Source organism: Gekko japonicus, unplaced genomic scaffold (genome assembly GCF_001447785.1).
Source record: "Gekko japonicus isolate JY-2015 unplaced genomic scaffold, Gekko_japonicus_V1.1 scaffold189, whole genome shotgun sequence".
Classification (NCBI taxonomy): domain Eukaryota; kingdom Metazoa; phylum Chordata; class Lepidosauria; order Squamata; family Gekkonidae; genus Gekko; species Gekko japonicus.
In genome coordinates, this window is record NW_015163608.1 from 1,051,658 (window position 1) to 1,070,109 (window position 18,452).

General features: G+C 43.5%; 1 protein-coding gene across 1 annotated transcript in view; it reads left to right on the forward strand.

Annotated features, from left to right (window-relative positions):
- TENM2 (teneurin transmembrane protein 2) overlaps positions 1–18,452 on the forward strand; it is a 618,318-nt gene that overhangs the window by 505,497 nt on the left and 94,369 nt on the right. The window contains exon 13 of the mRNA XM_015407305.1: positions 1,354–1,500. Within this exon, the coding sequence (XP_015262791.1) occupies positions 1,354–1,500 (147 nt within the window). The remainder of the gene's footprint in view (positions 1–1,353; positions 1,501–18,452) is intronic.

The following is an 18,452-nucleotide window of genomic DNA, read 5'->3' on the forward strand; positions in this document are numbered from 1 at the left end:
TCATAGAACCGGTCCACTTTAGCCTCTTCTGCATCAGTGGTTGGGGCGTAGACTTGAATTACTGTGATGTTGAATGGTTTGCCTTGGATGTGGACAGAGATCATTCTATCGTTTTTGAGATCGTATCCCATTACTGCCTTTCGCACTTTCTTGTTGACTAGACAGGACACACCATTTTTTCTACGGGATTCTTGGTCACAGTAGTAGATATAATGGTCTTCTGAGTTAAATTCGCCCATTCCTGTTCACTTTAATTCACTGATTCCCAAGATGTCGATGTTCAGTCTTGCCATCTCATTTTTGACCACGTCAAGCTTACCTTGATTCACAGATCTTGCATTTCAGGTTCCTATGCAGTATTGTTCTTGGCAGCATCAGACTTTCCTTTCACCATCAGACACATCCACAGCTGAGCGTCCTTTCGGCTTTGGCCCAACCACTTCACTCTTTCTGGGGTTACTTGTACTTGCCCTCTGCTCTTCCCCAGTAGCATATTGGACACCTTCCGACCTGAGGGGCTCATCTTCCAGTGTCATATCTTGTAGCCTTTTGTTACTGTCCATGGGGTTTTCTTGGCAAAGATACTGGGGTGGGTTGCCATTTCCTTCTCCAGTGGATCACACTTGGTCTGAGTTCTCTGCTGTGGTCTGTCTGTCCTGGGTGGCCATCCACAGTATAGCCCACAGCCTCATCGAACTACGCAAGTCCCCTCGCCACATCAAGGCACTGACCCATGAGGGATAGTGAAAATAGGCATAATTAAAACACCTTTGCTCCCTAATAATTTAGAAAATTTTGGAATCCAACCACAACCTCAGGCTCTTGTTGAGAGAGAGAGAGAGAGAATAGGTTGCAGTATGGTAAAGTTAGATATTTATTTATTGTCTTTACTGTTTTTGCAACTGGAGTCATACACAGCAAACACTCATCCCATAATAAACCTCATTCCACAGGAAAACTTAGAAGAATTTGAAGATTTCTACTGCAAAAGTTGTCATGCGATTTGACAACAGCTGCTAGAAATTTTACCACATGCAGGGTTGTTTATTTGTCAAGTTAGATATTCAGAGGGGGGGAAAGGAATTAAGGACTAAGTCTTAATTTGGTTTGGCTTTGAAAGTGGATCTCAAAGGCTACATGGAGTTTTCATAGATTATTTCTCTTTTGCATTCTACTTCCCCTAGTCAACCTCTAAGTGAAAAGATGGGAAGGATGTTTTACACTGAGTCCAGTGTGTTTGCTACAGCCCTCAGCTTTCTTTTTGAGTGCTCAGTAACATTAATGTGCCTAGAGTGTAGAATCTTCGTGCAAATCAGTATTTCTTGTACTTATCTTCTTCATTTCTTCAACCAGATGGCTGCCCTGATTTGTGCAATGGCAATGGGAGATGCATACTCGGTCAGAACAGCTGGCAGTGTGTCTGCCAGACCGGCTGGAGAGGGCCTGGATGCAATGTTGCTATGGAAACCTCCTGTGCTGATAACAAGGATAATGAGGGAGGTGAGCAAAAGTCTTCCAATTCCCAGTCCCTAAAGAGCAAAGGGTTATGTGCCGTTTTTCGTCAGGAGTCATTTTACTAGAGAAAGATCCTTTCTCCTACGATTGTCAAGTGTTGTTGTTACATTTCCTTTGAAACAAATGAGATGGAGAAAGAAATGCTCTTGTGGGGGAAATGATGTGACCGGAAAGGCTGCTTTTAAAAATGGAAGGTTTGATTCGTCCCTGGTGAAACACAGATGTAGTTGCTGGGATTTACGTCTAGAATCTGAATGGCTTAGAGTTTTAGGATTCAGTGTTTCCATCAGATATGCAATCTGTTGAGCAAAAGTCTCAGAAATATCAGAATGCCTCACAGTTCATCCAATAACTGGATCAGCAGATGACTGAGCAGAATATGTTGCATAGTCTTAAATACCTGCCAGTGGCAAAGGGTAAAATGGTACTAGACAAAGATAGCTTATGATATGTTATTTTCCATGGTTTGCAGATACAGCTTGTTGGCATGATCAAGAATTATCTAGGCTTTTTTCCCCTTGACTTTTTCATTGGCAGTGGACAAGAGCTCTTGTTATGTCATCCCCAGAGTTATACAATTACATTTCCAGAGAAAGACTCGATTTTTAAGGCACCATAGTTTGCTTATCTTTTTAAGTTTCAAAACAACATTTTTTTAAAGTCACAATTTCTCCCTAAAGCAGTTGAGCTAAGTCTGGTGGCTTCAGTGGAATATGAAATATTTTGTGTAAAAGTTCAACAATTAGTAATTAACAAGGAGTTCAGCAATTAGTAATGGAAATAAGAAGAAAATAATCACTTTGTTGGATAAGGGTAAAGTTCCATCTTGACCAGCAGTCACAAAAGTAGCACCTGTCAATGAGTTTCTTTGTGTCCACGTGCTTTCCTGCTGCCCACCCTCTTCTCTGTTCCTTCCTCATCCTTTTCAAGTTCACTTTTCCCCCCCTCCCTCTTTCCATGCACGTCCATCCTTTTTCTATAATTTTCTATGTCACCTTTCACATACCTCATTCCTCTTTCTCCGCCCTTTTGTTCTCTCTGTTCTTCTTCACCCCTGCTACATGCCCTGCTTCTCCAGCTGGCTTTGACTTCTGCTCAAGGCAATGTGTGTATTACGAAATTATGGTGGTGGTGATGGGTTTAACTGTGGGAAAGAGCCAAGCTCCATTCATTTCCCATGAGGTTTGGGCAGTAGCCACAACTTTAAAGGTAGCAATCTCACTTTGTTTTGATTATGGTACTATATTTGCTTGAAGCTATTTTGACACAAAAACAGCTCTACCAGCAGCAGAAAGGGAAAGAAAGACCCTCACTACCAGCCCTGTAGCCAGGATTGGGGTGGTGGTGCCGGGATGTCTGGGGGGCGCTAATTAAATTAACTTTAAATATGTACCCTGGGCCAACTGAGGAAATTGCAAGCGGCTCCAAATGACTCTTTCTCCCTTTCTAGTGCCCCCCCCCCAATTTACAACTATAAATCTGAATCGCCAAAGTGAGACCCCATTCTGTTGGAGGTGGGGCACTAAAAGGCTACAAGCATGGACGGCTTCAAAAGGGAATTAGATAAGCATATGGAGCAGAGGTCCATCAGTGGCTATTAGCCACAAGGTATGGATGGGGCTCTGGGGCAAGTGATGCTCTGTCTTCTTGGTGCTGGGGGGGGTCAACAGTGGGAGGGCTTCTGATGTCCTGGCCCCACTGGTGGACCTCCTGATGACACTGGTATTTCTGGCCACTGTGTGACACAGAGTGTTGGACTGGATGGGCCTTTGGCCTGATCCAACATTGGCGTCTCTTATGTTCTTATGTGGGGAGGAGCAAAGCATTGCAATGGAAGCATTAAAGCAAACTTGGAGTTCAAGCTTGCTTCCAAAGGTGGAACTCCTTAGGCGGGGCTCTGTTCTTCACTTCATCAGGGAAGCCTGGAGTGTTGTGGCCTCAGTGCCTCAGCTTATTGGGGAAGTGCTTCCTGTTCCTTTCTAGGGGCTCCCACTAGGTGTACCTGCACTGGCCTGCTTGGTCGACCTTGTGCTCAGACTGCCTTTCTCTCTCGGGCACCAGGTCAGCAGCTGCCAGGCAGCATGAAGAGCCCACAGCTGTGGGTCAAGGAAGAGGCAGCAGCAAACACAGCCCAGACAAGGAGCCTGCCCAGTGAGTCCTGAGCAGCTGCGGTGATCTAAGGATAAGGAGTGGGCGCACATGGCTGGCGGGGTGTGTGTGGCCACGGGCGGTGAGCCACCGGGGTGCTGCAAATTCTACAGGGGTTACTGCTCTCAGTGCCGCCCCCCTCCCAGCTATGGGCCTGCTCACTACACAGAGTAAAAGCAAATATTAGAAGAGATGAGGAAAGAGGAAGAAGAAGAGATGGATGAAATTACCCATTTTAAATCTACATGTAGGAACTTTTTTCTAAATTTGAACAAAGTAGCTTCCAGCTCTAAACTCAGTCAATCTGACACAGTGAATCAACACAGTGGGCTTCTTGTGATGAGCATGCTTTATCCAAAAGGCATATTTTAAAACTTTAGGCCATCTTTTGTACTGTGCCTGGTGCTGTATTGTAATAAACCTTAGAACAAATTGATCTGTTAACTGAACTTCGTTCAACATTTTCCAAGTAATGAGTGTTAATGAAGGTGCAAAATTAAGAGCCCCTTCCTACCTTGACCACTGATATGTGCCAGAAGTGATGTCACTGTGTTGTCAGTGATGCAGGCCAAAATCTAGTTTTCCTGCTGGTAAGTCCCCTGGAGTGGGGGATCCAATAACTTTGTATTGGAACCTAGATAAAATGTTGTATATAGATTCTTTGGGGACCATTTTGATAGCAAACAGCAGATGAGTAGCCACCTGGAGTCTGCTCCATATATCACACCATTTATATGAAGGAGTTTGCTGCAGGGTTTCAATGATTCAATGGAAGCAACCACAAAGCATGGGGAAAGGTTTTGGTGAGATTTCAGTGCCAATAAAATTATAAGAATTTCAAGAAAAACATACAGGCATCTTCTCACTAGCTACCTTACATTTATACAATTAATTTCACCTGGTGACTCACCTTCACACCTTACCTTAGCTACATGATAGCTGCTTCCCCGTAGATATTTGTAAGGAGGAGCCCTGCAGTGTTAGTCCAATCATTTTCTGCAGCTCCTTTAAGACACTTCAAGATGGCCCTTTTTAGTGGTCTGTGTTGATGAAAATCATGAAACTCTGCCCAAAGGACTTGCCAATGTCACCCAGGAGACTGGTACCTGAGAAAGGAGTTGAAGCTAGCCTTCTTTCTGCTAATCAAAATATTTTTCATGTCTATTGGAGCAGGCTTTCTAAGTTCTGTTGGAGTTCTTAATAAGGGGCCTCATAGAAACTTTCCCATTTCCATAGCAGAGGTTCATCTCTCCATTTTTCTTTTCCTACTGCTACACCTCCATCACTGTTGAGTCTGACTTACTATAGCCCAATACGCTTTTGTTCTTGTAGCCTCTCTCTTTCCTCCCATGGTGCTGCTGAGTTAACATGCTTTCATGCCTCCTTCTCCCTTAAACATTTGTCGGTGGGTGCACCACAGGGTGCCCTTAACCAGAATTTCTCCATAATTGTATGGCTGTTGGCAATTATCTTTAGCAGAAAAACAGTGATGATGTTGTACTTTTAAGATAAAGTATTTTAAGTAGGTAAAGAGTTGTTTACTAGATTTTTCTCTCTGCTGGTTTGAAGGATGGTTCAGGTTTCTTTCTGATGCCTAGTGATTTCTCTCTTTGTGTTTCCTTCTTTGTGTTCTTATGTCCAGCTGCTACAGCCTTAAAACTAGAAAACTGCTCACAAAGGAGATGTAAAATCTAGGATTTTGCCATGCCATGTAGTGACTATGAGTCAGAACCATGCTTTAAAGGTTTTTTCCCCCATAAGCATGGTGTATATAAAGCTACCTCCGATCCATCAAGGAGAAAAGTCAAACTAAAAAAACCCAACTTTTAGAGGCTGAATTATGACTTTTTGGCAGACTTGCTTTATGTCCTTGGGAAGAGAATTGTGCATTCATAATTATGGTAAGATATATTCCGGTGGAGTAGCCATGTTGGTCTGAAGCAGCAGAACAAAGTTTGAGTCCAGTGGCTCCTTTAAGACCAACAAAATTTTATTCATGGTATAAGTTTCCGTGTGCCTGCACACTTCCTCAGATAGTATAATGAGGAAGTGTGCTTGCTCATGAAATCTTATACTGTGAATAAAACTTTGTTGGTCCTAAAGGTGCCACTGGACTCAAACTTTGTTATGGTTAGATATGAGTCTCAATTTGAGGAATGCAGTAGAACCCAGTGGAACCTCCAACACCTCCCTCCCTTCCCCCCCCCTCTCTCTCTCACACACACACACAACAAAGATAGAATACAAAATTCCAGTATGACTAGGGGTAGAACTAAACTCAAATATGTTTAATGAGATGCTTCTTTCTGATTTTGTGAAGATCAGGTTCGACTATTTTCATTAAAAATATTTCAATAGAAGGGTGTGGGGTTTTTTTAATAAAATAATTTTACAAAGGAAGCTGCCTAATTAAAAGATAGGATTTTCCTGGGGCCAGCTCCCTGGTAAAGACTTTCATTCCACTCTACTTTTTAGGTTTAGGAAGATGTTTGAAGTCCATTAATTTACTCTTTGCAGCATCCTTTAAAATTTAATTCCATTTCTAATCAAGCCCTCAGTAGTTTAAATAACTGTTAAGTATCTTTTTTGGGGATTATGAACAGTTATTCAAGATTATATGATGAATCTAATACTCATAGGATTGTGATTAAAATCTGTAAATCTCCCTAAATGGCACATACAACCACTTAAAATACCATAGACGTAATTCAGAGAGTTAAAGTATTTGAAAACAAGATCCATGAGGTGACAAAAGGTTAACATTTGTTTTCAACTACATAGTGTTTCTGGATTTCCTGTATTAAAGGCAGCAGTTGAATTGCTTGCAAACCTTAAGAGCTATGAGAATAGATGGATTCACAAACTGTTCTGCCTCAGTGCTTTTGGTTTGATGCAGCTGTGTTCCTTCTTAGTATTAAAAACTTCTCACAGCACAGCCTGTCTGAGCTTTGGAATGCCTTGGCAGTTTTTATCTCTGATACAAAAGAATGGCATTGTTCACTGGGATAAAATATATTTCTGTATCCCTCGTTGCTCTCTTGCTTTAGCTTGGGTAACAACTGTGGGGCCAACAAAAGGGCCCCTGTATTAATATCAAGTGCGAGAGAGTTATAGCAGTACCTGCAGAAGCCCCCAGCACTAATATTTCAGAAGTATGATATTTAAATGTATAATAAGAACAATCCTGCTGGATCACACAAAGGGTCCATCATATAGACCAGTTTTGAACAATGGGCAACTACAGTCCTCTGAATTATTGCATCTCTCTCTCTCCCCAATAAGAATCCCAAACCATTTCATAAAACCATTTCAGCAGTGATTTAGACGTAAACCAATCATTTATCACAGAGAAGTTTGCTGAAACAAGAAGAAAACATTGTCCTCTTTTAAAATGTGTGCAATGCCAGGGTTGTATGGAAGTTCTAGAAGCAAAGTGTCATTTCTGAGATGGTTCTGTTTCATCTCTTGATAGATATTCCCAATTAGGTGAAATATGGAATGGGGGTTTGCCTGAACATTGATATTTCAAACATCTAGTGCATTTAGGCTGCAATCCTTTCACAGGAGTAAGAACCATCTAATAATGCCAACCTGTCGACTTCCGGTTGACGGAACAGCGATGGCGGATGCTCTCCTCACAACGGAGGAGAGCGAATCGCACACCAGCGGCCTCGAGGGGTGCCACCTCGTGACACCCCCGCAGAGCATTTGCAATAGGCTCCAGGCCAGGGGGCTTTTGAGGGGTAGCCTCTTCGATGGCGTAATGCCGGAGAATTGAGGCTCCCCTCCGCCCTGATGGTCCAGTCGCTGAGTGGCCTTCGGGCATAAGGTGGACTGCCCAGGAGAAGCGCCGGAGATCGAGTGGAGTGGCGTAAAACCGAGCATGGTCAGATAAACTGGCCAACAATGGACGTGAGTTCTGAATAAAAATGGAGTATTTTAAAAAGTTATTTTCCCCCACACACACAATTGGAAACAGAGATTGCAAAGAGGGACGCCTCTTTTGCGAATGAGCGGTTAAGACACGAAGGGGGAGAGGGGAGGAAGTAAACTGAAAGTGTTTTGAAAGACTCATCTGAATTGCAAAGTCGTTTGGTGAGTTTTCTGAGTTGTGGGGAAGTGGCAGAAACTATAAACAAAACGGGAAAGATGGCGGCCCAGCAGAGAAAGTTTAAAACGAAGCCAGGCGGGCAGAGTCCGAGACCGGAAGAGGGCGCAGATGTCCTCAAACTCCTGGCGGATATGCTCAAGCCGGTGATGGAACAACTCGGTGGTATTAACCAGCAGTTGACTGTGATGAATAAAAACTTTGCGGCACAGCAGCTTCAGCTGAATGAGATGGAGAAAAAAGTGGAGCAGGCAAACGAGAAAATTAAAGAGATTGACACCACAAGTAAGATGTTGAAGAAAAGGATGGGAGAGGTGGAAATGAAGCAGAATTGCCAAAAGAATCGAGTCTTGCAGCTTCAGATGGAAAAAGCTAACATGATTCTCAGGTTTCAGGGGGTTCCTGAAACGGATCGGGAAGACCTGAAGAGGGTGCTCAGTGAGATCATTGCTCCAGTAGTAGGCTTAACAGCGGATCAACTGGTAAACGAAAGGGAGACAGCCTATAGGGCTTACTCCAATTATATTAAAAAATAGCCTACCTGGAGAAATAGTGGTCAAGTTTTCAAGAAGACAAACCAGAGATGCCATTTTAAAAGCAACATCAGCAACTCCACTGAAAATGGGAAATGTAACCATTAAAACTTTAAAGGACATTCCATCTGGGGACAGATGATGAATCTAAAGAGGGAGAATCGAAGTCAAGTGACTCTGCTACCTCGGGAACGAAAGAGGATTCTGCAGCAGAAAAGGGTGCAGGACCTGCCAGAGTGGTATACGATTTTAGAGACAGAAAGCCGAAGTAAAGGCAGAAGGACATGGGAAATGGCCTTTTGAAGCAAAGAAGAAGATGATCAGAGACTTCTCTCATAACAACTAAATAACATACAAGAAGTGAATTGTTATAAGCAAGAACTCAACAAGTATATTGTGATAATAAAACTAATGGCACTAACATATTTACTAACAGTGAAAAGATCTCCTTCTCTTGGGGTTTTAGTCTAGTGTGGTTTGCTTTTCTTTATCCCTAGTTGTAGTCCCTCCCCTATATTTCTTTGTAGTTTGTAGTATATGCAAAATAAAAAATATCCCTACGGGGATTTTTTTTAAAAAAGAATAATGCCAACCTGTCTATTCTGGACTGTTGAATGGTATTTCAGATGGGAATAGCTATACAATCTTATTCTCTTGAAAAGAACTTCCATTCACTCCTGGGCTGACAGCTGGTTTTAGCATAGCACAACAGTATTCTTTCTGTGGGGTAGCAACACGATCAGATTATAGACACCTTACTGAGATAGACACTGTTAAACCACCTGATGCACATATCACAACAAACTATGGGGAATTTCACATTACCCGTCTTCTCCCGGTTTCAAGCCGGGAGTCTTCCGTTTCCAGATGAACCAGTACAGGGCTGCCGTTTCACACACGGCTTGCCCCTACCGGAAAGGAGCCGATTCACAAGCGGTTCGGCGTTTCACACACGCACCGCTTCGTTTTCCCGCCGTTTTCTTCCCGCGCGGACAATCGGAGTTTTTTTTTAAAAGGTTCGGCTTATAGCGATATATCGATATATCGCTATACCAGAACCTCAAATGGTCGCAATAACGATCCCATTCGAACATTCAAAAAAAAAAAAAGCCCACGCGGCCGAAAAAAGGCGGGAAAGAACCGTATCGGAACCGGGAGAGGGAACGGGAGACTCCTCGGAAGCGGTTGACAGGTAAATCGCTTCCCTCCCGGTTCCTATACGGAACAGAGACTTTTGAGTGTGAAATGGCAGTCAGATCCCGGTAGGGAACCGATTCTCAACCGGGTTCTGTCTGAAATGACAGACCAGCACCCGGTTGAGAATCGGTTCCCTACCGGGAGAAAGCGCCTGTCTGAAATTCCCCTATAATTAATTCTAATCTAGCAAATCTTCAGTCTTGGTGCAGCACACAAAGGAAGGTTAAGGAACTGTGCAGACTCAAAGATTTCCTGGCTTATTCCTATCATGAACCAATTATAGGCTGTGACAGTTGAATACAGTCCCTAGGTGAGCCACACATTACACTGTTTCTGGGTCTGCCCCAGGTCCTTTCAGGCCAAAAGCATGCTGGGTGTTCCATGTTCAGAGCTTCCAGTGATTTTTTTAATCAGCAGTTGGGAACCCAATTGAAATTGAGACCATGGTGTAAGGGGAGAGGTGGCTTAATCCGCAAATGCTAGAAATGGCTTTGTAAGAGCTGCTTTTTGTCCTGGTGGGGAAACTTACATTTGGCCCATCTGTTGGCCCCCTAGGGAGCAGAGGTACACTGAACCATCACAGGGTTGGCTCTTCTCTGGCAAAAATCGATTTATTTACAAAGGTCTTCTGTTCATTAATGGCTTGAAGTTAGGTACATCCAGACAAGACTCCCCAAGCCCTTCCAGCCTTCTCCTTTACCCCATCCTCCTCCCAGCTCCCCTGTGCCTTTTCCGCTATTTCTCTTTTATGCCTTCATCCCATTCCCAGCCTAGTCTCCTGCCACCCTCTTTTCCTCTTGTTCCTTTTATTCCCTGTCTTTTCTCCACCACCCCCTGAGCTCCTCCCAAGTTCCCTTTTCCTGGCTTGTTAGGGCCCTCCATCACTCTCCCAGCCACCCCTCCCCACATAGCATGACTTCCTTAAGTATTCAGGCTGTGTGTCTCCCAGCACCAGCTAAGGGCTTACCATTGCTGCAGGGATGTTGTTGCCAGCAAGCACCACCACAAAATAGCTGACAGGTGGGCACATTTCCAGGGGCAATAGCCACAGCTTTTTTCCTGCTGCCCTGTCGTGCTGGCTCATTGCTGGATCCCACCAGCCTCTGGTAAGTCCTTGAGAGTAAGTCATTTATTTATTTATTTATTTATTTATTTATTTATTTATTTATTTATTTTCGTATTTATACCCTGCCCTCCCCAGTGGGCTCAGAGCGGCTTACAGGGGCAAGGAACCTTGCCATAATAAAACATAATATACATACTGGCTTAAAACCATACAATACAACATTAAAACATCCTGAAAGTTAAAACAGTGGTGCTCATCTAGGACAGGGGCCTTCCCTGGGTGGCTACACCATAGATACATGTGAGTTTCCCCAGCAATGTAATGAGTGGCTCCCTGGGTTCGTTTCAGATTAGGAAAATGTCAGGGAGGAGGCTTTCCTTGACCACTATGATCCCAGTATGAATTGAGACCCCATGTACCTTAGAATAAGTTTCAGAAACTGCTGCAAGCTCCAAGCACAGGCCTCCAAGCACACATCTGATTTGACAGGATCTGGAGCAGGCCCAGAAACAGTATAGTGTGTGGTTCGGCTCTCTAAGTAATGGGCGCAAGGCAGGAATAGAACCACAAAGAGAAAGAAATACAACTTCAACTGTGTGCTGGTTCAAACGTATATAAGTGAGCCTCAGCTTTATATATTCTTTTCTCTACGCTTTCTGGTTGTCAGCAAACGAGTTTGTTATTTTATTCAGATCGGAAAATTAGGGGTTGGATCCAAAGACTCTCTTCTGCTGTCAGAGTGTTTTTTCAACAGGAGAGGGATCTTTTGACAGTTTAGCAGAAAGGGGGTTTTGGATTGAAAATACCATACTTCACAGTTCTAGTTTTGAGAGTAGCCGCAAACTATAGTGTGCCAATTCAGAGGCAATTTCAGCCACAAGTACAGTAACAGACAAGGCGTTGGATCCCATGTCATACAGGTGCAAGGACTGCGGATCTTCCCCACCTTCCTCTCCCTCTTGGAACCCTTCATGACCCTGGAAGAGTGTGTTGCTGGAGTTGAGGGACTTGCATGCACTAATTGTCACACGGGTCACATAGATGCAGCGGAGAGGAGGAAGAAGGCAAAAAATCGTTCCTTTCTTTTTCTTCCATGAATGGAACTCTGTTCATACAACAGGCAGAAAGGGCAAGATTGTTCCCTTTCCTGCCACTGCCATTCAACCAGTGTAGCTATTAGTATATTTGAGTCCCTCCACCCCAGCAACAAAGTTTCCCAAGGTCAGAAAGGGCTCCATGGGGGAAGACCATCAGATCCGAGACCATCAGCTCTTTTACAGGCAGTTCATGGGATCCAAGAGAAGGGCATCAGTGCACCCATGAGCCTACTGTGTTCTACTAGTCCAACAAATTTTTATCCCACCTCACCTCCCAGAAGAAAAGTAGCATGCATGGTTGCCCCCTTGCCGTTTTCTTCCACAGCAGCCCTATAAAGTGGGTTAGGCTGAGAAAGAATGATTGGCCCAAAGCCACCCAGTATGCTTGGTATGCTGTGTGGGAGTGTTGTACTGCTAAATGGTACAGTGATTAGAGTATAGGACTAGGACTGAAGAGGCTTGGGTTCAGATCTCCACTCTTACGTGAAAAATAACTGTGTCACCTTGTACAATTAATCTGTCTCAGCCTAACCTACTACACGAAGGAGATAATTATGTTAGAGGAATTATGGGGAAAATTTAATGACATCTGATCTGATCTGTGTTTCATTGGCAGAATTCTTCTCTTCTAAAATCTTTCATGAGGTAAACATTTAGGATGCCGCCTCACTTAAAAAAAAAAGCCTTGTGCCTTTTACCTAGAAGAATATCAGAGGGAATTTCTGCATAGAAGGCCTATTATGTCGCAACATCTACAAGTGGTTAGTTCTATTTTAGACTGACACAATAGAATAGGAAGCTGTCTGTGTCTCCAAAGAAAGTTTTCTTCTGTTCAGGGGGGGAAATCACTTCTAGAACACATTGTTCTGAACAGTATGTTTGACCTATTTATTTATTGGAATGTAAGAGTGAGTTTTTTGAGCTTCTTAGAACAAAATCATCTCTGAATTAGTGAAGAAAATAAGATTGGCTAGGAAAAGGGGGAGAGAGAAAAGTAAAATTTGCCCTTGCAATAATTATTTGGACAAGCTTTGCTTCTAAAGAACTGTGAATCCTGTGATTTGATATTTCATCAGGCTCCTGACATTTAAGATAATACAAGTATTTCACAGCACAAAAGCAAATCATGTAATTTAGCTTGCCTCATCAAGCTTTGCCTCAGCAGGGGTCTCTAATTCAGCTCAGACAAAAGATTTATAAGGTTCTCAATACAAATACCCACAATACCACAGGAGACAAAAAAGGCTCCCCAGAGTCAATAAAATGGACCTGGTGCTCACAGTCGTCTTTAGAATCACTGCTATAATAACCAACTGGAATTTGTTATTGATAGTTTTAAATATATACCACATACATGTGCATCATCTTCAGCAAGCCTGTTTCTTAAAAAGAGTCTCTAAATGTTTGCTTGCTTGCTTGTCTAACTTAAGAAAATATTCTACGTACTTGCAACAATGCCTTTGTATTTTCCATCTTAACAATGCTGATTCTAGCGTTAATTATATTGATTCTGACAGTGACTCGGTTGGATGAGCAAGTACAGACAACAGCAGTGCAGCAGACTTAGTTCTAATTTTTCTAAGAGTTCTCGCTGGGAACTTGTTGCCATTTCTATACACACCGAGGTTTTGACTGATCTCTTTTGTAGAAAAGGGTTTAAATGCAATGGGCTTCCTGTGCTCAGAAATAAAAGGTGAAATACAATTATGGCTACACAAGCATGGCAATATTCAATAAAACAAGGTACTTCAGAGACTATTCCCTTTCTTCCCTAACTGTGTTTCTATTTACAGGATACCAATGCGTATCTGATACCTCCCTCTTTTGACTGAAAAAGTTAAGTTGTCTACCAAAAGATGTTCACATCCTGGTGACACCTTCTGGCCACACTTTCTCATGATATCATGTTGAATAATGGCCATTCAAATATCCCCTATCCCAGATTTAATTTAATTTTTATCAGCACATTGGCCTTTATTGTTCTTTGATCAGCTTTAAAAAAACAAATGAGGATCATGCCTGCATCCTTCTCCTTTCCATAAAATCTTATAAAATGGGCTGAACTCTAACCACATATGATTGGTAAGTGTAAAGAACCTACAAGTATTTGGTAAGGAATTATTACTTAGGCTTCAGTTGATGACAGGCTTGGCTTGGTCTGGCCACGGCCCTATTTTATCTGGTGTTATTTGTTCTAGAGAGATTTTTCCAAACATGCCAGCCTTAACCCACCTCACCATGTGCTCACTCCATGGTTGACCATTCAGATTATTGCTGCACAGTGGCCATGGAACAGGCAATTTAAAAAATTGTCTTGCACACGTGCACAGAAGCACTCATTTGAAGCACTGCACTATTTTGACGGCTCCACTATCCCTCCGCCAAGTACTGCGGCCCCTCTCAGCCTCCTCCACTTTGTCTCTCTTCCTTGGAATGCATGGGGAAAGTATGATCATCTTAACATGCAGATTTACATGACAGTAGCTCCACTGTCTTCTGTACATTTACTTTTGTGTCAGTCATGGGATGCTCTCAAACAGCAGCTCTGGAAACCCTTTTTCTGCAAACACAGTTTTTATGGGGGAAAGTGGGATGGGGAGTAGAACTGCCAGCTCCAGGCATGGAAACTCCTGGAGGTTTGGGGATGGAGCCTGGGGAGGACAGGGATCTCAGTAGGGTGCAATGCCATACAGCCCACCATCCAAAGCATTCATTTTCTCCAGGGGAAGTGATCTCTCTAGTCTGGTTAATATCCACCCCCCACTTTAGCCAAGGTTCACGCCCAGGAAGTCCTGCACAGACTTTTGGGGCAGATATTCAGCCCACGTTTGCTCAGAAGTAGGGCCTGGATTTTTCGATTTTTCCAGCTTTACCCAAGTCTCCCTGAATTAGGGATGCCAGCCTCCCCAGGTTCCCTGCTGAAATGGGAGCCTAACTAGGGACTATTTCCATGACTTTCCAACTCCAGGAAACGGGAGGGGGGGGAGAGATTTGCCACTCAGAAACAGCTTCCCTGGGGGCTCCCAATCCTGATAGAATGTTTGGGTGCAGAAATGCACAAGCGGTGATTCACAACCTTGGGGCAAAGATCCACTTATGTGCACACCGCTAACTGAATTTTTTAAATGGTGCGAAGATGGAAGTGTGCAATCTGACTTCCTAAATGGCTTGAGTTCACAAGAGAGAGTTCAGACATCAAGAAATGCATGGTGATACCAATTCAGTCCATAAAGATTGGACTTTCTCTGGTGTTTGGAAAGTCGAGGGTGAGAACAGGCTGACGACAACTGGGAAAAGGGATACAGATGTTGCTGTCTGAATGAGCATTTTAAATCCAGAGGGGAGAAGCAATGACATTGGCTCAAACAGCTCGTCTGACCGCAGCCTTAGAGTGGTACCTGTAGTTGTTAAAAGTGACAAGTGGGGGACTCACAAGAATTTCTGGGGATATGTTATTTTATCATCCCCCACTGTTTCCTCTTTCCCTTTATTGAAAGCTCCCATAGCCTTTCTCCTGTTCCTACTTCCTTCTCTCCTTCCCACCCACCAGCCATCTACCTTTATCTGCCCCCATCTTCAGTTTCCCTCCTTCCTTCTCTCTGGCAACCTTACCCCAGAAAATGTCTGGCCCAGTTACACAGTGCCAACCACTGGGCTCGGGTGAGTTGCATGGTGCTGGCCAGCCTGGGCCCAGTTGAAAAGCAAGGAACTTGCAAGGACTTGGGGCGATGCTCCCTCTAATTTGTGGAGTCTTGTGAGCAGAACTTCTGCTTTGTGAGCTACTGGCATTAAAGTTGTGAGTGAGCAATTTGGCTACTGCATAAGTTAGTTTGCTCTGGAGCCATCCTTCCTGATCTAAGACAAAAATGTGTGAGCCAGAGGCAAAAAACCCTGTGAGCTAGCTCACACTAACTCAGCTTAGAGGGAACACTGACTTGGGGGGCACTTTCCTCTGTATCTGCTTCCCCACACTTTCTATTTTCCTCTCCTCCCAGCAGCTCCCATATCTTCAGCCATCCCTATTTCCTTCTCTCCTTACCCCACACCAAACCCCTCCCCAATCTTTAGCTATATTTATTCTTTATTTGCTTCATTTATACCCCAGATTTCTGCCCAATGGAGAACGCAGCTTACATCATTGTACTCTTCTCCATTTTATCCTCACAACAACCTCACAATAACAAGGTTGGTTAAGCTGAGATTGTGTGACTGACCCAAAGTTTTCCAGTGAGCTTCCACAGAAGAGTGAGGATTTGAACCTGGGTTCAGTCTGATAGTCTAACCCCTATACCACAGTGGGGTGACTGCTGTTAAAGTAGTAACCAACTATGTCCTGGTAAGTCATGCAAAGTCACATGATATAAAGTTGCCTGGTGGTTGCTGCCATGCCCAGCCCTGATGAGTCCTTCCTCAGTGGCCAAAACACCCCTGAAAAGGGTTTGTCCCTCCCCCTGCCTTTTACCGATGGCAGCCGAGTCTTGAATACTGGCAATACTGTTGTGGTTGCCTACCAACAGTCACTGAGTACTTGAAACTACAGGCGCTGCTTCTGTCATTTTGGTGAAGGTTAACCCCCCATTTTTGGTGGTTTTTTTAGATTTCAGATTTTTCTGAAATCCAGGAGCTTTTCTCAGGTTTGTAGAAAGATAAGTCTTGGCTATCCATGGCCCCTGTCTCTGTATTTAAGTATCCACAGATTTAGACTTATTGATGGGTTGGATCCAAAAGTGTTCTTCCAGGATGGCACTATCAGCTGGTGGGCAGCATGATTTCTGCTGATTAACCCCTCCCACTGCAGACCTCCCACTTTGCCCTTCCTGATGTTATTTGCAAGGGTACCCTGTCATTCAGTGGGCTCAGTAGGCTGCAGGGGAAGATGGATAGTTCAGTTCCATGAACATCTCTATGCTCCTGGTACTTTGGATCAAACCCAGCTAAGGCTAGACAAGGAAGAAGCTGACTTCACTCTAAGATTGCTTTTATCTCCTAGTGGGCAAGATGAGATTGAGATGGGTGTACACAATCCTGCCCTTTCTCTGCTGACCTTCAGGCTTTGTCTTGGGGATAGTCCAGCACTAAATTTTAGGATCTTATGTGACAGGTAGACAGGAGCTGGTTTTGGTGACAAAATGGAAGGGCAAATAGAGGCTGGATGGCAACAAGACTTGGTTTAAAACTGACACATGGAATACACAGAGATAAGCTACCTTTGTGCCACGTTTAAACTACTCCTAAAAACCTTTTGGGTTATCTCTTTAATTAGCAATGTCTGTCCTATGGAAGCAAATAAATGCAAATTTGATTCAAACATGCTAGTTGTGGTAGTATGATGTACCCAGTAGAATGCTGTATGTGGACATTTGAAACCTGAATTTAAAATGTAAGTTAGTTGGGGCTTACTGAGTGAACTTTGCTAAAATACCATCAGCCTCAATTTCTGCAATATAAATAGGGGGAAAGGGAATACAGCCCTCACAGAGTTCTCAAGAGAATTGATGAGATGAATACTAAAACATCTTATAAACTAGGGTCACAATCCTGAGCTAAATAACTGTAGGTTGGAGTGTGGCCAAGACTTTCTGTATTAATAAGTTATGTAGGTAAAGGTAAAGGTTCCCTTGCTCGAAAGCCAGTCGAATCCGACTCTAGGGTTGCGGTGCTCATCTCCGTTTCAAAGCCGAAGAGCCAGCGCTGTCCGAAGACGTTTCCGTGGTCATGTGGCCGGCATGACTAAACACCAAGGCGCACGGAACGCTGTTACCTTCCCACCGAAGTGGTCCCTATTTATCTACTTGCAATTTCTTGCTTTCGAACTGCTAGGTTGGCAGGAGCTGGAACTAGAGACAGGAGCCCACCCTGTCTTGCGGCACCCGGGTCTTGAACCGCTGAACTACTGACCTTCCACAGCCTGCAGTTCAGCGTCTTAACCACTTGAGCCACCGCAGCTCCATATAAGTTATGTAAGTGGCCAACAAATTCTACATTAATAAAATAATACATTTGTGGACAAAGGAATTTTGTGTCAAACATGAAAAGCAGAAATCATGTGGTGCTTTTATAGACCATTAACTTCAGAATACTAACCCTGTGAAATACATATTCAACTGAATGTGTTAATTCTCATTTGCTAAGATGAAGGTGAATAATTTTTTTCCTGACAGTCCCAGAACAACCTGAGATTACACTAACCTGGAATATTTTGCTGCAAATTGATCTCAGTAAGATATATGCTGTCACCATCAATGAAACATCTCTTAAGATCATTTTTAATATGTATCAGTTCCCAGCATACTAAAATCAATAGGACTGTTGCTTTGGTCTGGATTCTCTGAAATGCCAAGATAAGGCACTGACAGAAGACGATTTTTCCCTTCTTAGTGCAGCCATCCGTCTTGAATGGCTTTTCATCCACACAGGTCTTTCAGCCTCAGCATCACCTTTTCAAAGCTCAAAAGTAACAGCCGGGGAAAGGATGCTTTCTACTGGAACTACATGGAACAAAGGGAACTACATAAACAAAGGGAAAGAATACTGCATGCCAGGGCACACAGAATGGGAGCAAGCAAGAGTATAGGAACATGTGCAAGTGCAAAGTGCAAGTGCAAAGTACAAGTGCAAAGTGTGTTTAAGTTGGCAGTGTGGTGGCAGTATGCAGTTTGGCATTGGGAAGGCTACTCACTTATAGGAACAGCGCAATAGCAAAAGAGCTGACTTTTGAAGACTCAAGTGATGAAGGAAAGTCTGGAAAAGTTCAAGTTAGCTCTTTTGATTGACACAGGATGGAGGGC